The sequence below is a fragment of the Sinocyclocheilus anshuiensis genome, unplaced genomic scaffold (assembly GCF_001515605.1).
Source record: "Sinocyclocheilus anshuiensis isolate Anshui unplaced genomic scaffold, SAMN03320099.WGS_v1.1 scaffold981, whole genome shotgun sequence".
NCBI classification, from domain to species: domain Eukaryota; kingdom Metazoa; phylum Chordata; class Actinopteri; order Cypriniformes; family Cyprinidae; genus Sinocyclocheilus; species Sinocyclocheilus anshuiensis.
In genome coordinates, this window is record NW_015557100.1 from 197,675 (window position 1) to 222,631 (window position 24,957).

Genomic DNA, 24,957 nt, shown 5'->3' on the forward strand with positions numbered 1-24,957 from the left:
GGTAAACGTACACGGACAGATGTCTGTTGGAGCAAGACGTCCCAGCAGTCTCGGGCAGGCGGGGCAGGGGGCGACGCTCATCGGTCTGCTCCGCGAGCGAGATGGCGCGCGGCTTTATCATGTTTCCCTCCGGCTCCAGGTCTTTGTGTGGGATGTTAAGAGCCTGAGTCTAGAATGCCAAACTGTGTTCTTAACAGTCAGCTATCTGTCTCTCTCATCTGTGGCCTAGATGCGAGCACCATTGCTACCTGTTAAAAAACAAGAAGAAAAGAGGGGGGAAGAGAGAGGAAGGGCGCAAGGACAAAGCTGGGAGCGGAGCAGCAGAACACAGTGTCTGTTGTATATGGGTGCAGGCTTGGCACAAACAGTGGCTTTTCTGTAAAACTATCCCACTCCTCCCAGGCCTCTGACTGGGCTCTCAATACTGCCTTTGTCCTTTCACATCACCAGTGACACTGAGAAGCCAAATCTAGCAACACCTGGCCCCTCGCAGCCTCTCTAGCGCACGCGGTATGACGCGCAGCCCTGGTTTGCGCCGAAAAATACGTATGGTTTATTTCGTAAACCAGCTGCGATATGGGAATGGGATCAAGCTATTAAAAGTGAAGTTTTTCCCTGAAACAGTCACTAATCTCGTTTTCCTTAAGCTGTCTCATCTTTAAGGCAGGATATGCTGCATAATTGATGAGCGACTCTTTTTAAATCTATTAATAGATATGATTCCAGTATTGCTAGGGAGTCCCTGTCCAAATCAAATATTTGTTGCCGTCATAAGGTTGGCCGCTGATACACTTTGCAGTTGGGCTGAAAGTATACTTGCATATTGAATGTCTTGTGTCCTTCATGGTATGTTATGAATTAAATTTTCCCCCTGAAAAGTCGCAGAAGACCAAGGACGAACTAAATTCTATTACATTTTATCAGAGTGCCGCTTTTCACAACAGATATTGTAAAACAGTTTTTACGGAGTGCCAAGAATGGGTACAACACCAAGGCCAAGAACGCTGTATAGTCCAAGGTTGCTTGGAAGAAAGAAAATATAACAATAATAAACATAAATCTCTTTCTTGTACAGGGATGAATGGCACAAGGGTATACAAATACCTTTACATCAGTTAAAAGGGCTATTTTTACAAAAATAACTGAGGAAATTCAATGGAATGTAGTGTAATGCCAGATGTTCAGCATTCCTGAAACTGTTGCATCAGTCTCTGCATCTAACATATTTAGGGAATGCCTGCTATATAATGCATGAAAAATTGAAACACTGTCTGAATATACTGTATCCCCATTAACAAGTTAATTTGGTCTAATAGCCTAATAAATCGGAAAGGCTGCAGTGCGAATGTAAAGAATTTCCGATTGGAAATCTTTTATGAAAATGTTAATATAAAACAAAATGATTCATAAAGCATTGAAACATAATTCCTTTAAAATAATTTTTTTTTTATTTTTTTCTTTCCCTCCTTTTTGTTCTTTTTTCCTCATCAGGTTAGAACGGCTGCAGGAGGAAAGGGGAGAGTTAACCGCCGTTTTTGCTGTGCAATCCGATCTGTTGAACACGGAGGGGAGGAAAGATAAAAGGAAACAGAAGCGCTGTTGGAGTCTGTCAACAGGAAGAGCCTGATTAGAGGTGAGCCTGCAGCAGGCACATTGGCTGAGGAACCAGCCAATCACAAGGGCAGCCAGGGAGGGCAAAGCCGCTCTGCCGTCCGTTTCTCTGTGTGTCACTTCACTCTTGTTGAACACAATGTATCCGGTATCAATCTGGTATACTTAATTACAATATGAATTTACCTCATGTAATTCATGTCATATGTAACATGTTCTTTATTTTAGGTCGCGTTCTCTCAGCACATGTATAATTAATGGATTTAATGGCTCACTGGTGTTTCTTGTAATATGCATGCTCATGAACATTAATAAAGCAAACACATGTGTTTGGGAATGTACTTTATTGAACTGTGAAGGAATTAATGACACAATGGTCTCTATATATCATGCAGTTTTGACAGGGTTTGCAGACATTATAATAAGGCGGTTATGAGTGTTTCTTCAACTACAGGCACACATCCCAGGTGCTGATTTTTAATAACAGATTTTTTTTTCTTTTTCTTTTTTTGCTATGTAAAGGTCACATTAAAACAGTTTTGGAATTTCTTTTTTTACCATGCTGTCATTGCTTTTTTATGTATAGATTTTTATTGTTTTAACCTAGTTCAAGACCAGACTTTTAATTTTAAAATATGAAAATACATAATACAATTATTATTAATGGTACAAACTGTAATAAAACCATTGCAACATTGTAATAGGAAAATGTATATAACTTTATTTTTTCCATGGTTATTCTGATTTATAACAAAAATAATAATTATGCAAACAACCTCTTTTATTTGTGAGAATTTTTATTACATTTACAAGCTATCACTTAAACAACATGTCACCTAGAAAATGCTTTTCTAGTCTGGGAGGATATTTTTGTCAATCCTTTCTTAAGAGTTACATAATCCCTCTTTCATTTATTGTGCATAATGTTGTCCAATGGCCCACTCTGCTTTGCCAAGAGGCCATCGAAAAGCGTTCCCTTCCAGATTTGCCATGTCAAAATGGGAGCTTTGCTTAGGGCCACAGTATACCCATTCATGTGGCAACCGAAAGTCTAGCCAGCAGACTGTGTCGGCCTGTATCACAATGCGATGTGAGCACACATGTCAGCTATCAGTCTCCTCTCTCTCAGGCTCAGAGTTGGCAGTGCTGAGCGAAAGGGTCAATTTGCTGCATTAATGCCATCGGAAGCTGGCGCACACTCATATGGCACAGATTCCATCCCCACTCGCTCCCTGAACACTGAGCGGGCCCAATCCCACCCCTCCGACCTCCCCCCCAGACATGGCCTTCTCACTGCTTCAGTGAGTGGCTGGAATTAGGGGATCAGGGGAGGCAATTTGGTGTTTTCCTAAAACTCGGAAGCTGGCAGCAAGAGCTGATAAGAGGAGTGCAGGAGATATTAGTGAGAGCACCAGAGAAGCAGAGGCCTCAGACGCAGGTGTTATTACTATAGATACACTCCTGCTCACCTTACAGAAGACAGCCAAGGACACTGGCGGAAATGGACAGTTATGTAAACATTATGATTGCGATTTTATCCATAGTTTGTTCTGAATCGCATGACCTCCTCTGGAGGCTGGGACAGGCTGAGGTTTGATCTGTGGTTCAATTACATTGCAATGTTACCTTTTCCTATCTATTAATTCATTTAAAATCATTAAAACATTAAAAATTCAATTCTTATATAAAATGAGTTGAATAATCTTTTATGAGCATTAAAGGGATAGTTCACCCAAAAATGAAAATGTGATGTTTATCTGCTTACCCCCAGGGCATCCAAGATGTAGGCGACTTTGTTTCTTCAGTAGAACACAAATGAAGATTTTTAACTCAAACCTTGTCAGTCTGTCAGTCATATAATGTAAGTGAATGGGAATCACGGCTTTGAGAGTAAAAAAAAACATACACAAACAAAACCAAATTAAACCCTGCGGTTGGACCATTGACACTCCATCTACCATCTCAATTAGGAGTGTCAATGTTCCATTTGAGAGATAGGTGGCGGTAATGCACTTATAAGTCTGTCCAGCTGAAGAAGAAGACGCGAACGCGCTCAGGATGCGCTCAGGACAGTTCGGACATTGTGGTAAATCAGAGGTAAAAAACGATATAAATACTGTTCAGTTTCTTGCACAGACCGATCGTTTCGTGTCTTTACACATCAATGTATCGTCACGAGCCAGAGGGTGTTTTTTGGACTCTCAAAGTCATGATTCCCATTCACTTCCATTATATGACTGACAGACTGCAACAGTTTGAGTTAAAAATCTTCATTTGTATTCTACTGAAGAAACTGCTTCACTGCTTATAAATACATGAAAAAATGTCTGCAAGTCATGTGGTACAACCAACATCCAGAAACTTGCAAGGAAACAAATTGTGTGTCATTGCTCATAAATATATTAAAAAATGTCCTTAAGTCATGTGGTAAAAGCAATATCCAGAAATTTGCAAAAAAAAAAGATTGAATTGTTTATAAATATATGAAAAAATGTCCACAAGTCATGTGGTACAACCAACATCCAGAAACTTGCAAGGGAAAAAAAATAGAATTTCATTGCTTAAAAATATATGAAAGAAAATGTCCACAATTCATGAGGTACAACCAACATCCACAAACTTGCAAGGAAACAAATTGTGTGTCATTGCTCATAAATATATGAAAAAAAATGTCCTTAAGTCATGTGGTACAACCAACATCCAGAAATTTGCAAGAATAAAATAGCGTTTCATTGCTTATACATATATGAAAAAATGTCCACAAGTCATGTGGTACAACCAAAATCCAGATATTTGCAAGAAAAAAAAAATAGCGTATAGAAATTAAATTATTAATTCATAAGTACGTTTTGCAACACATGACACCTTGCTTTGCCATAAATATCTTATAACACTAAATTACAACTTTTCTTGAAAATGGTGCAATATGAAACCAGCATGAAATCAAAGAGTTTATTTTCTAAACTTGATGAGCGTGTGTGTATGTATGAAACTAGATTTTTCAACTTTTTTTTTCTCGCTTTCTGTATCACGGACATTCTCATATGTGACCCTGGACCACAAAACCAGTCTCAAGTCACTTGGGTATATTTTTAGCAATAGCCAAAGCCAAATATTGTCCTATCCTAACAAACAAACCATACATTAATGGAAAGCTTATTTATTCAGCTTTCAGATGTATAAATCCCAATTTCGAGAAATTGACCCTTATGACTGGTTTTGTGGTCCAGGGGAACAGACCACTTAAAACCAGCTGGTTTAGCTAGAGGATTAGCATAGCCATATCAACTAAACGGCTTTAAAAAGATAGTTTGCTGGTTAAGCTAGTTAGTAAGCCTAGGTAGGAACACCAGCATACCACCACCTGATGGCATCTGTTTCCTCACAGCAGATACAGCAATATTTATCAATCACTCTTGTACTACACACTGTCTCCATTGTCACATTCATACAAACTGAGATGTTTCCAATGACTCTTTCTTTCCAATCTCGCTTTCATTTGTTCTCCTTCTCCCGCTCAATGCAAAAGCCTTTGTGTCACAGGGAATCTGAAAATAAGCAGAATCGCAACGGAAATGCTACACACGCTGCAGAACAATAGCAGACCATGCCACAAGGGTTAAAACAAATGTGTCGTTTATGAAGTGAGGGTGTCATTTGCTACAGTAGGGTGGGGGAGATGGAGCTCAGTCAGCGAGGAAATTTGAAAAAACAATATCCACACTGTTCCCGGCAGCGGCAGCAGTGCCGAACCAGGCGCCGCCACGGCTGAGCACCGAGGAGCAGCGACTCATAGGAAACATCCATCTTCACTTTCTCTGAGAAGGGGAAATAATTATGTTTCCTATGTGTTGCTCATAACGATTCGCTGAAAGATGAAGGAAGTTAGTGATGACTGTGGTCATGTATGTCTTAAAACACTCTCATCCAGGGGCATTTCCAGCTTTCATCAGTACTGGGGCACAGGCCAACATCAAAAAAAAGTCTTCTAGTGCTGGGCGATATACCGGTTCAAACGGTAAACCGGTTTGAATTACACACAGTATGAAATTTTTTTTTTAAACTGCATACCGGTAGAATGGTATAGCAATGTAGACAGCGTTGTGAATTGAGAAGAGATCCATACACTTCTGACTAATGGTTAGAGTACTTTCAGAACTATTACACTATCACACAACTTTTATTTATTAACTGGGCAAATAAACCAACTATTAATCGCTGTTAACAGAAGCCAGAGAAGCTGAAGGCAAATGCAAAGAGGAGAAAATAATGTACAGGCAGATCAAGTTAACAGTTCATGATGCGAAATATTGGATGAAAATCCTAAATATTAAATTAGGGTTCATATAAATGTATTTCTGAAGGGAACTGACTGTCTTCAGAAAAGTTTAGATGGTATTTTTATTTTATCTTATCTCTGTATAATGCAGTAGTGTTTTTAAGCACCACGCTGCTTTGTTTACAGAGGTAACCAAGAAAACAGCAACATTGCTGCTGTTCCATAAGCGCCACCTACTGACAGACAGTGAATCTGCATCTCATTCAGCCCATCTGCTGTTTTTGTTTCGTGAAGATATGTTTTATGTAGCATAATTTCACAAAGTTTACATCAGACCATTCTGTTTTTGCTTTAAATTTAGAAATTATACAATCTATATAGTTTATAATGTTCCATCATTAGCTAAACAGCATATTGTAAACACACAACATGATTTCTAAAACATTATAAGAAAAAAATATTCTCAGATTGTTATACAGTAATCTCCATTGTCAGACATAGATTTATCAGTAACATTTTACTAGGGTACAGTGATAATTTTCTGGGTCTTACACCCCAGTAAAAAGGGTCTAGCGATTCCCCTGCTTTTATCCACATCAAAAATATGTTTGAATGCATCAACAACGTGTGTCACACATTCTGGAAGAGAAACAGAATACGCCAAAAACTGACAGCCACAGCGCAAGTGTTGATTTTGTTCAACGTAATGTGCTATTAGAGGCTGAAAGTGGCTGGGGGTATTTTTGGCACCACTTTGCATCCTCATACTGCGTGTTAAAGAGGTGCTAACTATACCTCCATTTGCCAGAAGTCCTCTGTAAATATTTACAATTAATAAATAAATAAATAAAAATCTGCAGCCAGTCCAATAAACATAAGATGCCTAATACATGGGAAAGGCTTACAGAAGATTAATGTTCTTTTGAAAATGTGTAAATAGCAAAGAGACGTCCCTTTCGGCTGTTTGTTTGAGATGCCACGCCAACGGTCCAGAAAAGAGGATGGAGCTGGTATCAGGAGAACAGGCTTTTGTTTGTCTTTCTCACGCTCATTGGCGAGCTAGCAATGTCCCAAATGTCTGCACTCATTTGGCTGAACCTAAAAGGGACGAATAACGGGGCACTGCAGCGGCACTCACCAGTGTTATTTCTGGAAGTAGCAGGTAAGGAAGATGGGTGAAATGACATCCGCGGTACCTGTCGGCACTTCAGACGGGATGTCGGGATGCCACAGCCATCTTCAGAGCGCCGCGGCTCTGATTCAGCAGTTGGGCTGGAGGTGGTAAGCCAGCTCAACTGTGCCCAATGTTTGTGGAGATTTGGCTGGTGCTGATGGAGACTAGGTGACACCTCTCCAAAGCTAAACATAGCAACTTGAGCGGGGCCACGTGTAACAGGAGACAGAGCAGCCCTGTGTGCACTTCAAAGCTTCGCCATATGTCTGAGAGGCCCGAAGAGGGAGAATTTCGAATTTGTATGTCAACTAACCTGTTCATCTACGGCAGACGAATTATAACTGATTTTGCCCCAGCGGCCTGTTCCGACACAGCTGGTTTCCATGTTGCTGAGCTTTGTCCTGGCAAGCATTTACCAAATCGACAGGAGTGAAAGGAGAATGAGAATTAAAGGGGGGTGTGTGGCACCTCTATTGTTCGGGAGTGTTAAGTTCTTTTTATTTGTGATGTAATATTTGTCCGTAAGCTCACAGTTAGCACTACTAAGGAGTCCTGTTGCTAGGAGAGGAACAGCACCATTCACTTCTATTGGCTGCGAGGACCTGCACGATTGGCCAATAAAAATCGCTACTAGACTTGGACAGTGCTGGCTATCCAGACACAATTATATATAAAAAATAAGTCTTTAGGGGCGACTTACAGGCAAAACCATTGTGTGTGTTTTTTTGTTGTTTTTTTCGTGTTCTGGTCAATTTTGAGATTTTGGTTTATTTTGCTTCCCAAAGCATGTCTTCTTTTAGACTAGTGGAAAAGAACACACCCTAAATACATAATTAAGTGTTTATTATTACACTTTTTCTATGTACATTTCTGTACATAGAAACATACACTGTACATTTCAGTTGCAACTGTAATTCTTCAAAAGCAGCTTTCATAAAATTGTTTTTTCTTCATGCACTTTTCTACTAAACTTTCCAGTTTTATTCCTACATTAAAAATTGGTTTAGAAAAAAAGAAATGAAAAGTTCAAAGAAATGACAAGTAACACACTGAATGAAACCTTACAGTTAGAAAGTACTTTCGTGTTAAATGTATTTCAATAATCTTTGTTTCATTTACAACTTAAAATTTTTTAAGTGCATATACATTCTGAAGGGTTTTACAGAAGGGTTTGTTCATATTATTCGTCTGGCTTATATAACATTTATGCCATTTTTTTTTTTTTGGCTGTTGACAGTATTTTCTGATTTATGAAGTGATAAAAATAGATATCTAAAATCTCCTGTGTAAAAATCATAATTTTGAACCTGCCTTTATCCAATGTCCAGATTTTTGTTCTGGAAATGAATGCAAATTAGTGCATATATAATTAGATAATGCATCATTTGCATATTCAAACATAACATACAACAAAAAAAATGTATTCATGTACTGTGATTAATCAGCTGGGGATGTACAGTATGTACATTTTTACTTTATTCACGTGGTGTCTTGCTTCGAAGCATACTCTAATAGATGGTCCAAATTTGACACAAAATGGGGAGGGAAATACGTGATATAAAATGTTGGGTGTTTTGGATGCCAGTAATTTCAAAGCAAAGCCATGGTAAAGTGTTTTCTCCATCTCTTATACTCCCAAAACCAAATCCTTTCAGACTTGCACTTAATGCCCCTAAGTTGGTGTTGTGACAGCAGAACTCCCAAACACAAGAATTTATATGAAAGGGTCAAGGAAGTTATATCACTCTTGAGCAGAGAACAAACCGCCTCTGGCGCTAGGCACAGAGGGAAGTCATGACCCATGAGAAGAAGGGCCAAATCCCTGTCAGAAACACTGAAAGTAATTTATATTAAGATTTGAAGACGTAAAAGAACAAAAAACATTTTTTCCAGATCCACTTAAACTGACGTAAGACAGAAGGTCTCCCACAAATGAGCGCTAAAAACTTACTTGGTAACTTCTTGTCAACTTCTGACATGCCCTTGACCTTCTTCTGCCACCTGCCAGGTGACCTTTCACCTCTAGGAGCTTGCAGTTCAAGAGGCTCCTGGTGTTTTATGGCGGCTAACGCAGACAAACACAGGACACATACAGGCACACAGGGACCATCAGGCCTATGGAAAGACCAAAGATCAGTAAATCTGAGCAGGTGCTTCATATATGAGAATGATAAATATGAATGAGATTCTCAGTATTCTTCTCCAGCATGAACATTCAAATATAATATTTTATACAAAAGTATGATAAAATATTTTACTAAAAATCATTCAAATAGTGTGCATAAATGTTTGATAAACTAACCCTAAAAATATTTAATGTGTTTTCATAAGTAGATACTTTTTTGTTATAAATTTTAATTGTGACACTGATTATTCTCAGATCATGATGAAAGCTGAAGTCTTGAAACACGAGCTGCACTCTAAGAAAGCTGTTTTGCTATTTCCTCTTTCCCAAAAAAAAAGTGGTCGAACAAGGAAAGAAAAAAAGCATCTGAGATGAAGTGCTGCAGTGAGCTACACTGTTCATTAGTGAAGGGAAAAGAGCGAGTTTTGTGCTGGTGCACCCACTGCTGGTGTTTCCTTTCAAATGTAGTGCTTTTAGTCGTCTTGATGATCCATCTGTTCTGGCTGTTCTTTATAATCATATAGTTATTTCTAAAAGCAATTATATAATCATTTCTGACAGTAAGAACAATGCACATTAAAATCAACAATATGTGCCAGAGGAACAGAAAACAAGACGGAGTCATTTCTACTTTTACAGAGAATCTATTTTTGGACCTAGACCTTTCTGTCTGACCTTTTCTCTAAAGACACAGACCATTACCACATTGACCTAATGTAATTGTTTGTCCCAGTGCAGTTTTGGCATTGTAAAACTTAACGGTCCTTATCTGTACACACTGGACAGCTAACATCAATTACCTTCCCATTACAAACATCAAAGAGGCCGCTGCATTACAGTGACAAGCATGCAGCATCGATGGAAATCTGCTCAAGAAGCTTCAGCTCAGGAAGAAAGCAAACCATTAGGCAGCTAATAAATATATATATATATATATATACTTAAAGAAAAAATAAAGTCATAAAATTAAAAAAAAAAAAAAAAACATTTACTGCTCTTACAATAATATTAAATAAAATAATAAAAATTATTTTTATACATTTTTTAAATATTTTTTGGATGTAGTATAATGACAGCTGGAACTTTATCTAAAAAGTAGTGCTGCCAAACAATTAATCACGATTAATCGCATCCAAAATAAAAGTTTTTGTTTACATATATGTGTGTGTACTGTGTATATTTATTATGTATATATAAATACACACCCATGCATGTATATATTTAAGAAAAATTATATGTATATATGTATTATATGTATTATATGTAATATAAATTATATGACTATACATATATACATGTAAATATTTTCAAAATATATACTGTATGTGTATGCATTTATATATACATAATAATTATACACAGTACACACACACATATTATGAAATTAAAAACTTTTATTTTGGATGCGATTAATCGCAATTAATTGTTTGACAGCACTACTGAAAAGTAACAATTATTTTATCAATCTAAGAATTCTGATGAATTATATAAGTATTTATATCTGTGCTTAGATGAAGACGTTGTTTTCAGTTTTTCTCTCTTTTTAATTGCCAAGCTATAAAGAATTCTCTATTTAATTAATTATATTAACAGAAAAGCACCAAAGTTAATTTCACACTGCTATTGGAACTGTTCACTAGATGTCTTCTTTTGTTATAGTTGCTCTTCCCTGCAAACATAAGGAATAAGTCGCATATGTGAGTGAAGGAGCAGTAAATTGAGACATGAGCGACAGCTGCTGGTGGTTATGGGAAGCTGCATTATGATTCAGATTTCCTTCAGTCCCATGACTTTTCATTTTCATGTCATTTAATTATTTATTATTACATTTTCAGAGTCACATGCAAAACTCCTTCTAAGAATCAAATTAGCTGAGTGAATGCCTTTTGAGGGACATATTTCAAAATAAAAATAAGACAAAAAAAGAAAGAAAATTAATCATATTTTCCTATCAATTAGACTTGAAAAATTCTGAATTATTACAATACAAAAAAGATTTAAATATTAAGTTATATTTAAAAAAAAAACAGTTTTTTTTAAATAAAAAGAAGCCATACAGAGGATGATTCTCATTACTGTTTAACAACATAGCCTAGTGTTCTTCCTCACTATTTTTGGTGTACGCGTGCTTAATTTACAATCAAAGCTGAATTCTTCAGACAAACACAGGTTCCAGTTTCTGAATAGATGCCTTGTGAGATAAAGAGCAGCTCACTGATGAAACATTCTCTGAAGCGTTCAGCTGTGAAACCCCGAGCTGCGCGCTCCGTGACGTCACTCACGCAAGCAACAGCCCTCCATCTGTGTTGGAGGAGTGTGATGTGAGGATAAATAAAGGACGACAAGTTCAAATAAACAGAGACAGGAACATGCCGCGTATAAAGACATCCCACCTCTATAAACATGTCTAAATGTGGTTCAAATAAAGCCCACACATCAATAAACACAGGGCAGAAGGGCCAGAGGCTGAGGCAGGGAAATGAAGCAAACTGTTTGCTTTAGGTTGCCTTATTTTCAGAAATGTCTTTTATTTCACATCATGTGTAATCAAGAAAATACAAGTTGATTTAAGTCAAATTTTCGTGAGGTGGAGGAGAATAAAATATTTGTTCTCGGGTGGCGTGGCCTAGTGATTAAAGGACGTGGGCTGTTAACCAAAAGGTTGTAGGATCAAACCCCACGAGAGTGATCAATTATCTATTGTGCACTTGAGCAGAGCTGTTAACTCCAGGTCACTGCAGGTGAATGACCCTCAGTGTGCACTGTGATTTCCTTTGAATAAATTGTTAAATTAGTTCCGTGATCATTTTTGGTACATTCGGGGAATCACATATTAATGACTAGTTCACACACACAGACAGACAGATAAAAGTGGTCCATACGAATAGTATGATATATTCCAAGTCTTTTGAAGTCACGCATTAAAGGGATCCCAAAAAAGTTCACCCAAAAAAGAAAATTCTGTCAATCACTCACCCTCATGTCGTTCCAAACCTGCAAGACCTTCGTTCATCTTCAGAAAACAAATTAAGATATTGTTATGAAATCCGAGAGCTTTCTGAACCTGCATAGACAGCAGTGCAACTGAAATGTTCCCAGGCCCAGAAACGTAGTAAGGAAATCATTAAAATAGTCCATGTGACATCAGTGGTTTGACTGTAATTTTATGAAGCTACGAGAATACTTTTTGTGCACAAAGAAAACAAAAATAATGACTTAATTCAACAATTCTTCTCTTCTGTGTCACGTAGTCCACTATTCATGACAGTACCACGACACATGCGTGTGATACTGCAGATGTAGAACCTGCATGCGCTGTGCCTTATTTACAAGCAGAGGAATGCACACATTTAAAGGGGTCATATGATGCGATTTCAATTTTTCCTTTCTCTTTGGAGTGTTACAAGCTCTTGGTGCATAAAGAAGATCTGTAAAGTTGCAAAGACTAAAGTCTCAAATCCAAAGAGATATTCTTTATAAAAGTTAAGAGTCAGCCACACCTACCTAAAACGGCTCATTCTAACACGCCCCCACATGTCTACGTCACGATGTGGGAAGATTTGCATAACGCCGCCCAAATGTTCACGCAAAGAAAGAAGGTGTAACTTTTATTCTCGCTGTAGTATTGTTGTTGCTGCCGCCATGTCGTGAAGGCGCTGTGTGTTTCGTTGTGAAAGCGAAACTACTTTGTTTGGCCTTCCAAAATAGGACGATATCCGCTTCGTCATGCCTGGAGCTGATCCATGCTGGTCTCTGAGGAAATACATCAACTTCGAGCTGTCGATCGCCGGATCGGCTTTCACCGTGGACGAAGCGGAGTCCAGCCCGGGGTCGTCACATGTGGTTGCCGCAAGCCCGCCGGACACTCCTTCGTCGAATCCGCCGGCCGCGCCTTTCTCAAGCCCACCGACTCTGCTCACTCAAGCCCACCGGCCACTCACTCGAGCCCCCAGCCTCTGCTCACTCTAGGCCGCCGTGTGTTACGCTGTGTTTCGTTGTGAAAGCGAAACTACTTTGTCTGAGCTTCCAAAAGAGGACACGACTAGAAATCAGTGGTTAAGTTGTATTTACAACACTGTTCCAGAACAGTTTAACCCAAATATTCAGATGTGTGCAACACATTTAAATAATGTGTTTTTTGAACCTTAACCCGCATAAACACATTTCATTACACCAAATACACAAAATAATGTTCGTTTTAGCAGCATCATATGACCACTTTAATCTTAATTTGTATTCCAAAGATGAAGGAAGGTTTAACAGGTTTGAAACGACAAGAGGGTGAGTAATTAATGACAGAATTTAAATTTTTGGGTGAACTATCACTTTAAAGCTATTTTTGCGATACTAGTGTCATCTAGTCAAGTGGAACTACAAAATAAAGCATGTTTTTAAACAACCTTTGTATATGCCTCTTTCGCGCGTCACGCGTCACCCCCGACTTAAATATCACAGACAGCTCTCACAGGTCTATAAAAGTAAAAGGCAAGTAGGCTCAACGGGTAAAAATTCAATAAAATGTCCAACATATTTGGAACATTTCTAACTTTAGGTTTAGCTTACCTGTCAAGAAGAAACTCTGACGGCTTAGAAACCTGAAGGTGCTTTTCGCATATAGCAACCGTCTGAGCGACGTTCCCGAAGAGCTCATCGTATTGATTGAAACCCAAAAAATTAAATCTAATTCCTCCATCTTGTAAAAACACTGTAAGTTTACCCAGTTGTCTGTCTCTTGTGTATTTTAGCAAGTCTTTGAATTTTGCTTGCGTTTCACACCGGCTAAACACCCGCTGGTTCAGCCTGCTACAACAATACTACAGTGGCCACGCCCCCAAACTCTCGCTGCCCGGAGGTATGCAAATATATAGGATGACAGGCAGGTAGGACATCCTATCATTGCATTCGTACAGAATGTAACGATTAAATGAACATTTTATGGCCCTTTATCCACATATGATAATTATTTATTGCTATCAGGATATGAAGAGACGTTGTTTTAAACCAGTATCAATAAATAAATAAAGATTTTTTGGGGAAAAAATTGAAAAGATTCCATATCAAAACCTTTATCACGAATCGGAAATCACTGCTTGCTCATAACTGTTCATACATAGCGATTTTAGTCATTTTCATCCAAAATAAACGTTATAAATTTAGCTCTGTATCATTAGACCCAGAATATACTTTATAACCACTTTGGTTTTTTGTAGCTTTGCAGACCAGTTTTTTCTTTAAAAAAAAAAAAGTAAATAAATAAATAAAATGTAGCGTTCCGAATAATGTCATACAGTTCGAAATGGAATTAAGATGAAAAATGATGAGAAAATGTTTTTCATTTTGGAGTGAACTATCCCTTAGACATGTCCAAGTGCAGAAAATGTTACCGCTGCAAGTGGTTAAAATAATAATAAAAAAATCTTAATGAATTTCTTGAATGCTGTGTGAGGTATTGACTATGCAGATTTATTTCCACCGCCACACAAAGCAAGAGGAGTCAGATTCAAGTTTTCCACATTTACTTCAGCACAAGTGGTTCATAAAACATCTCAGACTGTACCACTTACAAGTTTCTTATCGTTAAACCCCTCAGAAGGCAGGCAAGATCAAAGATTTAAACATGGCGGTGTCCAACATCACTGCTATGTAAAAAAATGTTTTACATCTTATTGACCAAAAATAAATGGGTTTCAAACTGGGCATGACAAATATCGCCACAAATGGTTGCGAGTAAAGAATACAAACAAGACAAAATAAAATAAAAACGGTGGCTCAGGATTCACACAAGTGCTGCGCTGGAACTTTATACAGTGGTAATTCACAATATGTCGATACACACATTTCCTATCGCACTATTTCAGTCTTTTTACAATTGTTTACTCTTCTTCGTACTCAAGTCAATCTCCTGTGAACGCGTGCATGCGTGATGACATTGACATACTGCTACATACAGTGTGTTGTAATAAGGCAATGTGGTACTGAAAAGCACAATTTCACTAAAAACAGCCACATCTATCAACTGAACAGTTCTAATTCCAATTAATAATTGGGTATCATTAATAATGACCACAAGCATTTGAATGTAAACTGGCCATAAACCTCATTTTAAAATCCTTGAACATTAAAGAAGATGGGGGTAGACCATATCCATTTTCCTTTTTTTCTGGTCACCTCAATACAAGATACAAAAAAAAAAGAAGGGGAAAAAAATACATTCATAAAGAAATCTTTTAAGCAACACCCGCAATCCAGTTAAAATGAAACATGGATTTAACACATGTACCTCTTCACAACGGTTCGGGAAGGCAAGACATCTGCTCTACCCTCTGCTTTTCTTAAGCTTGGCACAATAATGAAGCCTTCTGGTCCGTTCAGACGAGAGCTGCACAGGCTTCACTGCAATATGGAACTACTGTACAGCACAATAGTCTCTGAATTAAACACACTGCGCTGCCTGTGGCAGTGTGACTGATATATCGCTGGTACATCTACACTAACCCAGTTCCCTGAGAACACTAAAGGACTAAAACCATGACAGCACACAGGATATGCAATATTATAATATTCGCTAGATAAAATGTGTAGGATAAATCAAAGAAGACAGTGAACATATGGACTAAGCATGGGACTTAATGTGGACAACACTCAAATAACTGTCTTAATTTTGGTCATTCTTTTCTGAAAACAGCTGATAAAACAACCAAAACAGGTTACAGTTTTCACATTTTCAAAAAGCAGAGGGAATTAAATCTATTGCTGAGCAAAGAAATTAACAAATGGATACAAAGTGTAAACAAGGTACCATGGACAAATGCAGGTCTACTGAAATAAAGTGACACAAATTGAGCATATACAACAAAAATCTGATCCTGTGCAATTTACTGCCAACAGCCTACGTACCGCCTTCCCTTTTCATCAGCATTCATTGGTCCATTTTTCTCATCTGTACACATATGAGGTTTGCTTTTTAGATTTTTTTGTTGTGTATGTTTGTGTTTTTACACTGATGTACCCATATCTAGATGCTTGTTTTGGCTTTAAGCAAATGCAATGCTCATGTGAGAGTTTGTTGTACAATAAGGGTCGTTTCCCTGTTCAGTGAGCCTGCTGATCAGCTGACAAACTCCTTCACAGTTTGCTTCAGTTAATGCCTACAAAATCAATTACCCACATATATTATATATAAAAAATACGTTATTGCGCATCCGAAAAAAGTGCATCTTATTTTCAAAAATATCTCTTTTGCTCCATGCTTTCTTTTCTTCCTCAGGGTCCAGAAACCCAAATCCAGCGTTTTTCTAAGTGACCGGAGGGGTAAAGAGGAAGGGGCTCGATAGCTTGAAGGCGTGCCGGATGGGCACGTAAGAAAACATGACGAGGAAGTGGAGTGGGAAGTGAAGGAGGAGGATAGAAGAGTTGTCCAGCTATGCAATCACCATGGGAACGTCATCTGAAAAGCCACTGATCATAGGAGCATCTTCATCATCGTCACCTTAAGAAGAGAGGGAACAAAGAAACATCTTAATAGCCAACTTTCACAGTGTGGATAACTGAACTGAATTTAAGGGAACAGAACTGAATTCAGGTAAACAAAGATCTGAAGTGAACTAAACTGAAATAAAATGAAGTGAAAAGAATTTAACTGAACTGATTCAAAATGGTGAAGTTCAATTAATTGAAGTGATTAAATAAACTGAACACAACACAACTGAAGTAAACTGAACTGAACTAAAGTGAACTGAGGACAATTTTGCCAAACTGAAGTTAACTGAACAAAATGTAAGCATACTGAGCTAAATTGAATTGAACTGAAGTCAATTGAGCTAAACAAAAATGAAATGAAGTGAACTAAACTAAAATGAACTCAACTGAGCTAAACAAGTGACCTGAACTAAAATGAAGTCGACTAAACTAAACTGAATTCACCTTAAGTGAACTAAAATAAACTAAATGTGATGTTAACGGTCAACTTATTCAACTAAGCAAAATAACTAACTAAAAATGAGCTGAACTAAAAAATCTTTGTACTAAAGACAACTGAGATTATTTTAATTGAATTTAAGTAAACTAAACTGTAGTGAACTTAACTGAAGAGAAACTGGGCTAAACTGAAGTGAACCGATATAAAATAAAACTAAATGGAAGTGAACTTTACTGAAGTCATCTGAGCTGAAGTGAAATGGAGTGAAATGAACTCAAACACAGTGAAGTAAACTGAACTAAACTAAATAGAAGTGAATTGAACTAATACACACAAGCCATCTGAGCTAACCACAAGTAAACTGAACTAAAATGAAGTGAACTGAGATGAACTGAAGTCAACTGATCTCAAGCCAACTGAGCTAAACTGAAGTGAACTAAACGACACTTCTCTGAAGTGTACTGAAGACAGATTTCATGAAAGGCAGGAGACTGGTCTTACCCAGCTCATCTCCTGAGGAGAAAATGGCAGAGCCCAGACGAGAGTTGTAGTGGCTGTTAGCGAAAGCGGTGAAGCTGTGCTGTAGCCGACGGTGTCTGAGGTAAAGCACCACCAGGCCTCCACACACACCCACCAACAGCAGGAACAACACTGGAACCACCACCGCCGCCATGTCCTCTGATTTACCTGACTGAGATGAGGCATCGTTTGGCCCTGAAAGACGACATAAGCCTCAAGATCAACAAATGCCTACAAAGATAAAGAAGAAGAATGTTTATTGCATAAAAGTTCATGCCTGCTGCTTTGCCCAGTTCATCATATAACAGCACCGCCGCCTCTCCACACAGCTGGTTGATGAGCAGACAGCGCGCCCGCACTGAGAAGGTATAGTTATGGCCCACCAACAGGTTGCTGATCCTGAAGAACGTCTCCGTTGTGTTACCCAGACACTTTGTGGAGTTGCTGACGCTGTCATGCATATACACCTCATAGCCCTGAAGGATCAGATGATTATTAGTGAAACCATTTCATAAGTGAACCAAAATGGAAAGTTTCAGAGGAGGAAGAATCTCGTTAAAAGATGAAAAAAAAAATTTCGTCATCCACAATAAGAGCAGAAATGTTCATTAATTGAGTAAATAGGGTCATTGTGGATTTCATGTAGACTTTAAAGGTGTGTCTGGTTTCTAACCCTGCTCTCATTGAAGGTCCGGTCCTTCACAGCCAGGCTCTTCCAGAAGAGGAACACATGATCCTGTTCTTCTAAGATCTTGAGGGCCTCAGGCGCAGACAGAGGAACTGTGTGGAAAAAATACAATACAGCAGGGAATTTTACTTATAGTTGTTAATACGCTACATCTCAAAAGTTTGTGGTGAGTACATTTTTTTTCTTTTCAAAGAAAGTAATACTTTTTATTGAGCAGGGACACATAAAATTGATCAAAAGTCACAGTAAGATTTCTATCTCAGAAAACCCTGTTCTTTTTAACTTTCTATACATCCAAGAATCTTGAAAAAATCATGGTTTCTACAAATATATTAAGCAGCACAACTGTTTTCAACACTGTTAATAAAAAGAAATTCTTCTTGAGCACCAAATCTCATTTTAGAATGATTTCTGAAGGATCATGTGATCTTAAAGACTGGAGTAATGGCTGCTGAAAATTCTGCTTTTCCATCACAGGAATAAACTAGATTTTGAAATATATTAAAATAGAAAACAGTTAGGCCTATTTTAAATTGTATTTATATTTCACAATATTACCATATTTTTGATCAAATAAATGCAGCTTTGGTGAGCATAAGAGACTTCTTATTTTCTTTTGTGTTGAAATATGTACCATATATTAAACATTATTTTGCTATGCTGTAGCGTCCTCCAGGCTCCAGGCCCTTCAGCGTGTACTCCACCGTGTTGTTCTGAGTGCTCACCTTATAGTCCCGCTCCATTTTACGAACTGTATCTCGCACGTGCACTGCATACATCTGATAAATACATACAGAGATGCTTGAAACTCCCCATCTGACATATAACTAAATGTTTTATATAAAAAAAAGAGTCTAGGACTTGACAATGTGGTCATACCAAAGGACTGCTGGGAGAATCATATGGCGGCTGCCACTTCAGAGTGGCCTGTGTCTTATCCACTCGCACCTTGTGCAGGTTTCGAGGTGGAAGTCGCTCATTGGGGATCATCTTCACTACGGCGTAGTCTGATGGAGGACCGAGGAATGGAACGATCACCCTCACCTGAACAACAAACACACAATCACTTCATCATGGTGCCCAGCTGGATCTCTAAAATGAGGAGTAGGAGGGTGGACACTAACCAGGAAGAGGAACTGCTTGTCGCTGTCAACGATCACCGCCAGACTGGTTGAGGTGGTATTCACCCTGTGAGGTCTGCGGTACAGATCCAGGAAGGATGTGGCGTAGAACAATCCATACATCTACGAAAACATGGGAACATTACAATGATGTTTTGACACACTTTTCAACTTAAAGGTCAGGACACAGTGAAATTTCAGCCAAATTTTGTGGGTCCATTATCTATTTTTAATTGTTTAATGATATTTGAAGCACAACTCACAACACCTTCAAATCAAGCAGCTTTCGGCTGAAAAATGCTGCAAAATTAGCATGATTAAACCTAATGTGAAATCAGCATGGAGAAATATGTAGCCCTTTCCAAAAACATGGATTTCTACTGAAATTACTGAATTTCACCTGCAAAATTTTGTCGAACAACAGTAAATGTGACCGCACCTTTAGCTTATAAAACTAAATGCTGTACTTGATCGCATCTTATAGTATAAATTTTCTTTCGTTTTCATACTTGTAAATACACAAGTTTGTATGAATTCAATCAAATCTTTGTAAAAGGCTAGTTTATTTCTAAAATTGATCAAGTTAATGGCTTCACTTTTCTTGTGACCAACTTATACACAAGCGAAATTTGCGTGGGGAAATTTTTCGCCCTCGTGTGAATTGCTACTGAAAAGAATGGATATCGCCCGTGAAATTTTGCAGAGCATTGATAAATATGACTGCACTTTAGGTGTTCATGAGTAAAGACCTGTTCAGACCAAGAATTATAACTATTTAAATATATTTGCGACCACACCAACTCACAATAACGTTCAGTATTATAAGCAGTTTTTTAAAGTTGTGTAGTGTATTCCAGCCTTTAGTCTCACCCCGAATAGTGAGGTCAAAATATAAATTTAATGCAGGATCTAGAAAAAATACCTTTGGTCTGCTTGCGGAACAGAGAAGTAGGACTGTCTCCATCATCCGTGTGAGCCCACACCGCCACCTCATACACTGTTCCTGCTGTCAGGTTAGAGGCTGTACAGAAGACAGCACACATATTTTATATACCTCCAGAAATGCTGACATGATGTTTGATGATTGTGAAGTGTTTTACAGTACCTTTCAATGTCCCTGAAACCGTGTAATTCCAGCTCTCCTTCACATGTTCATCAAATACCCATGAAATGACAACAATATAGTGCTTCACCTAAAAGAGAGAGATCCATTTTATATTTAAATTAGGAGGTCATAAACGTTACCACACACAGAGAAAAAGCAAAATGACTGACCTGGACTTTATAATCATTGGTGATGGACAAAATCATGGAGTCCTCTGTGATGCTGGAGATCTCGACATCAGGAGGAGAGAGAGCTGAAAGACACATTATTATGTATATATAATGTAATGAATTCAGAAGTATGTGAAATAAATGTTGTTCTTTTGAAATGTATCAAAGAATCCTGAAAAAAAATATCACGGTTACCACAAAAATATTAAGCAGCACAACTGCTTTCAACATTGATAATGAGAAAAGTTTCCTGAGTAGCATATAAGAATGATTTATGAAGGATTGTGTGACACTGGAGTACACGAGAAAGAGATGTAAAAAACATCTGTAAAAAACATAAAAAACCCAACCTCAAACTACTAAGTGGTAGTATGTATACATGTTTCATATGATCAAAGAATGTTAAAATCCTTTATTTTTCATTGAATGTTAGTATCCATTATTTTGAGCGTCTCAATTATTTATGAGACTGCATGGCCTTATACTATGAGAAGGCCCTGTCTCATAATTATTCATGATACCACATTACTTTTCCAGTGATATTAAATTGCAGATACAAATTGATCTGTTTATATCTATGCTGAAAAGAGAGTTTAAATGACTAGATCGGTTTCAACTATCCTATAAGATTAAACACTTGAGCATAAATGTCCAGCAGGGGGAGTCAGCGCTCCTCTGAGAACATGTCAGTTTCTTTTATATAGTTTTGTTACCTTTTTGAGGAATAATGGACTTAATTTCGGTCCAGTTTCCCATGCCTCTGCTTGTGACAGCAGCCGCCTGACAAATAACAGATGAATAAAGGTTAGGTGAAGCTATGATCACCAGAAGTGTACATGAAACAACTTCATGCAGGTTTTGGAGTGTCTCACCCTGAATCTGTAGAGCGAGCTGGGCTGCAGGCCCTTCACTTCTGCATTCGTGATGGTGCTACGCTGGGAATACCACTCTGCACTGTCCTTTTCACTGTACTCCACCTGCAAACACACATGAGCTGGTTAGATATAAGTATGTGTTGATAAATGCTATAAAGACCTGAGGGCTTCTCACTCACAATATACTCCCTGATGAGTCCATGTGCTTTATCAGGAGGGCTCCAGGAACACAGTACCGTCCCGTCCTCAGCATTGTCAGAGCTCAGCTGCAGATTTTGCGGGGGATCTGGCACTGCCACACAAACACAGTCATCAGCATATCTCTTCCATGTAAATCTGAGCTGTTCCATAAATCATTTTAGTGACTGTGCTGCTAAGCCAGACTTACATCCTTCTGGTGTGCGTAGTGTGAGAACTTCATTGGTCCTGTGCTGTTTGCTGAGACACTGAGTCTGAACCTTCACCTGGTAGGTTGTGTCCGGCATCAACACGGTCAGAACGGCACTGCCCTTATTGCTGTTTGTGTCCATGGACGTCCACTGCTGGACACCCACCTGCCTGGAAAACATATACAGCTTTATTACTGACCTGAAGACATTTACTGTTGTGTGTAGATCAAGGGTTCCCTATATACAGTATTTAGTATGGTGGAATAATTATAAAACAAATTAAATGTCTACTGCCAGTTGCCTCATTATGTCCTAATTATTTTTTATATTATATATATTGTTTTTACATTTTATTTTCTATTTTCTTTTTCTTTTATAAAATACAATTAAAACAATAAAAACAAAAAATAAAACAATAAAATAAAACACTAAAATTAATAATAGTTTTGTGGTCTGTGATTTTTTGATTCAACATTAACACGTTCCACCACTTAAAAAGCTTAAAATAAACAAACTAAATGATAATAATAATAAAACACAACAAAAAAACAAAACAAAAAATAATAATAAAGGTTAAGCGGTCTGTGAAAGTTGTAGTGGTCCACCTGAGAAAGCTTAAAACAAACTAACAAATAAATAAATAAAATCAAAACAAAACGTAAACCAAAACAAAACATGAAACATAAACCAAAATCAAACAAAACCAAGCAAACAAAGCAGAGAAAATCAAAGTAAAGCAAAGCAAAAAGCAAAGCAAAACAAAACAAAAAGCAAAGCAAAGCAAAACGAAACAAAGCAAAGCAAAAAAAACAAACAAAAAAAAAACAACTATACATGGTGCTTTTTAAAAAATAATGATGCAAGAAAGTGAGGCTGGAAGTGTTTGATTTAAATTGCTCTGAAACGGTTAAGCACCATAGTTTAAGGTAAATTGCTAGACAAAAAGATGTCAAGACGCAGGAAGATGTTTCTCAGCAGATTCTTAACAAAAACCGAACAACACACGTTAACTGTCTTCAAAAAAAAAAAACTTTTGTAGATTGCTTATGTAAATGTCAGAATATAAGATAAAATGTAATTAAATAAATAAATAAATAATCCTCTTGTTTGTAGTTGTTTCCTGTTAATTATTATTATTATTATTATTATTATTATTATTAAATATGATTAAAATGAATAAAAATCATTAAAGACATAATATGCTTGAATGAAGCATTAAATTATGAATAAAGTAAGTTTTGATTTGGTCAGAGGAACATTAAAATAATATAAAATATAATAAAAAATAAGAAGATGATAATGATAATAATAATCATAATTATTATTATTATCATTAAATATGATTAACATGAATAAAAATCATTAAAGATAATATGCTTGAATGAAGCATTAAATTATGAATAAAGTAAGTTTTGATTTGGTCAGAGGAACATTAAAATAATATACTCCACTGAAGATTTTGAATTTTGTAGACCAGCAAATCCACTGAGAAAGGGAAAAAATAGGGTGAATCAGCATGAACAGTCAGTCAGCTTACTGTGATATAATACTGTTCTTTCTGCAGTCAGATTTCAATGGCAAATACACCACAAATGTCTCTCAGTGTCTCACTAGTGCAGTTGTCCTCGTCACTCCGGTCAGAACAGTCTATGAAGCCATCACACCTCTCGCTGTTCAGCACGCAGGCCTCGCCGTCCGCACAGAGAGTGCCATTCACACAGAGCAGCGGACCATGAGTGGCTGAAATAAAATGGGGAGCTTTTTAACATTTACAGGTATGTGAAGACATTAGCCACATCACCCCATTCCCAGTTTATCCAAGTATATAGAGCATAATGTTTGTTTTATTTGACGGTTTTAGTGAAAATGGTAATAAAGAGTGGGTAACTTTTGTACTGTGTATGATTCTCTTATAGGCACTTACGACAGTTGTCCTCATCAGACCCGTCCACGCAGTGAGGATGTCCATCACAGCGCTGCCAATCAGCGATACAGACTGGAGGCTTCAGGCACAGGAACTGATCTTTAGTACAGCGGCCCGAAGGAGGAAGAGTTGCCAATGGAGTCACTGAGCCTTTGACTAAGAGAAAGACAGAAACAGCATAAAACAAAAGGATAATACATATAAAGACTCAAGGGTTAAACTTATTTTAATTTTTTTTTGTTCCCCCAATTATTAAACCTTAAAAGCTTCTCAGTCTGAATAAGCATTAATATAATAGTTTTTCTAATAATTATTGAGTTGATGTCTGAAAACAATTAAGAAATTCACTTAATTACAGTTAACATATTTTTAAATATTTAAAACAAAATAAAATGTGTGGTGTGGAAACTATTTATAAATTAATTCAATCTTTTTTATGTATATAAAATAAAAAAAAATTATATTTAAAAAGGAGTATGGAAACAATTGAGAAATTCACTTATTTATAAAAATTTTTGTTCTATTTTTTAATGTTATTATTAAGTGACAACACTCAGTAGTATTAAGTGAATTGCATAATTTGTGTGAAAATGAACTGTGGCACTCTTGGGAATGTTGTGTCACCCACGTCTGAGTTGAAAAGCATGAATTTGCATGTATGAACATGAGTGTTGAATGCCACACATAATTAAAAAAAGCATTTAATTTGATTATGTTTAATTTATTGATGCAAGCTAAAACAGGCAAACAAAATGTTATTGTTTATAGCTAAAAAAATTATATTATGAATGTAAAACCTATACGATAAATGGATGTATATATATTTTAAATGTAATTTTCTTACATGATATTTCAATATACAAATTTTATAAACTGCTGTTGTATGTTTTTTCAGTTCAAAAGAAAATACATAAAAATATTTATATATTTATAGAGAGAGAGAGATCTCTATATAAGATCTCTCTCTATATATATATAAATATATATATATATATAAAGTTCCATGACAAGGTTTTTGCCCCCTTCCTGTTTTTTTTTTTTTTTGCATCTCTGTCCCAC

At 37.2% G+C, this 24,957-nt stretch overlaps 1 protein-coding gene across 1 annotated transcript in view; it reads right to left on the reverse strand.

The window, feature by feature from the left end:
- Positions 1-14,688: 14,688 nt before the first annotated feature.
- LOC107677517 (sortilin-related receptor-like) overlaps positions 14,689-24,957 on the reverse strand; it is an 84,095-nt gene continuing 73,826 nt past the window's right edge. Inside the window, 19 exon segments of the mRNA XM_016472446.1 lie at positions 14,689-16,678; positions 17,609-17,821; positions 17,904-18,102; positions 18,300-18,442; positions 18,949-19,093; positions 19,194-19,358; positions 19,439-19,558; positions 19,699-19,703; positions 20,358-20,456; positions 20,541-20,628; positions 20,711-20,793; positions 21,424-21,490; positions 21,583-21,687; positions 21,765-21,877; positions 21,974-22,143; positions 22,931-22,955; positions 23,421-23,459; positions 23,586-23,714; positions 23,899-24,054. Of these exon segments, the coding sequence (XP_016327932.1) occupies positions 16,611-16,678; positions 17,609-17,821; positions 17,904-18,102; positions 18,300-18,442; positions 18,949-19,093; positions 19,194-19,358; positions 19,439-19,558; positions 19,699-19,703; positions 20,358-20,456; positions 20,541-20,628; positions 20,711-20,793; positions 21,424-21,490; positions 21,583-21,687; positions 21,765-21,877; positions 21,974-22,143; positions 22,931-22,955; positions 23,421-23,459; positions 23,586-23,714; positions 23,899-24,054 (2,132 nt within the window). The 3' untranslated portion in view covers positions 14,689-16,610.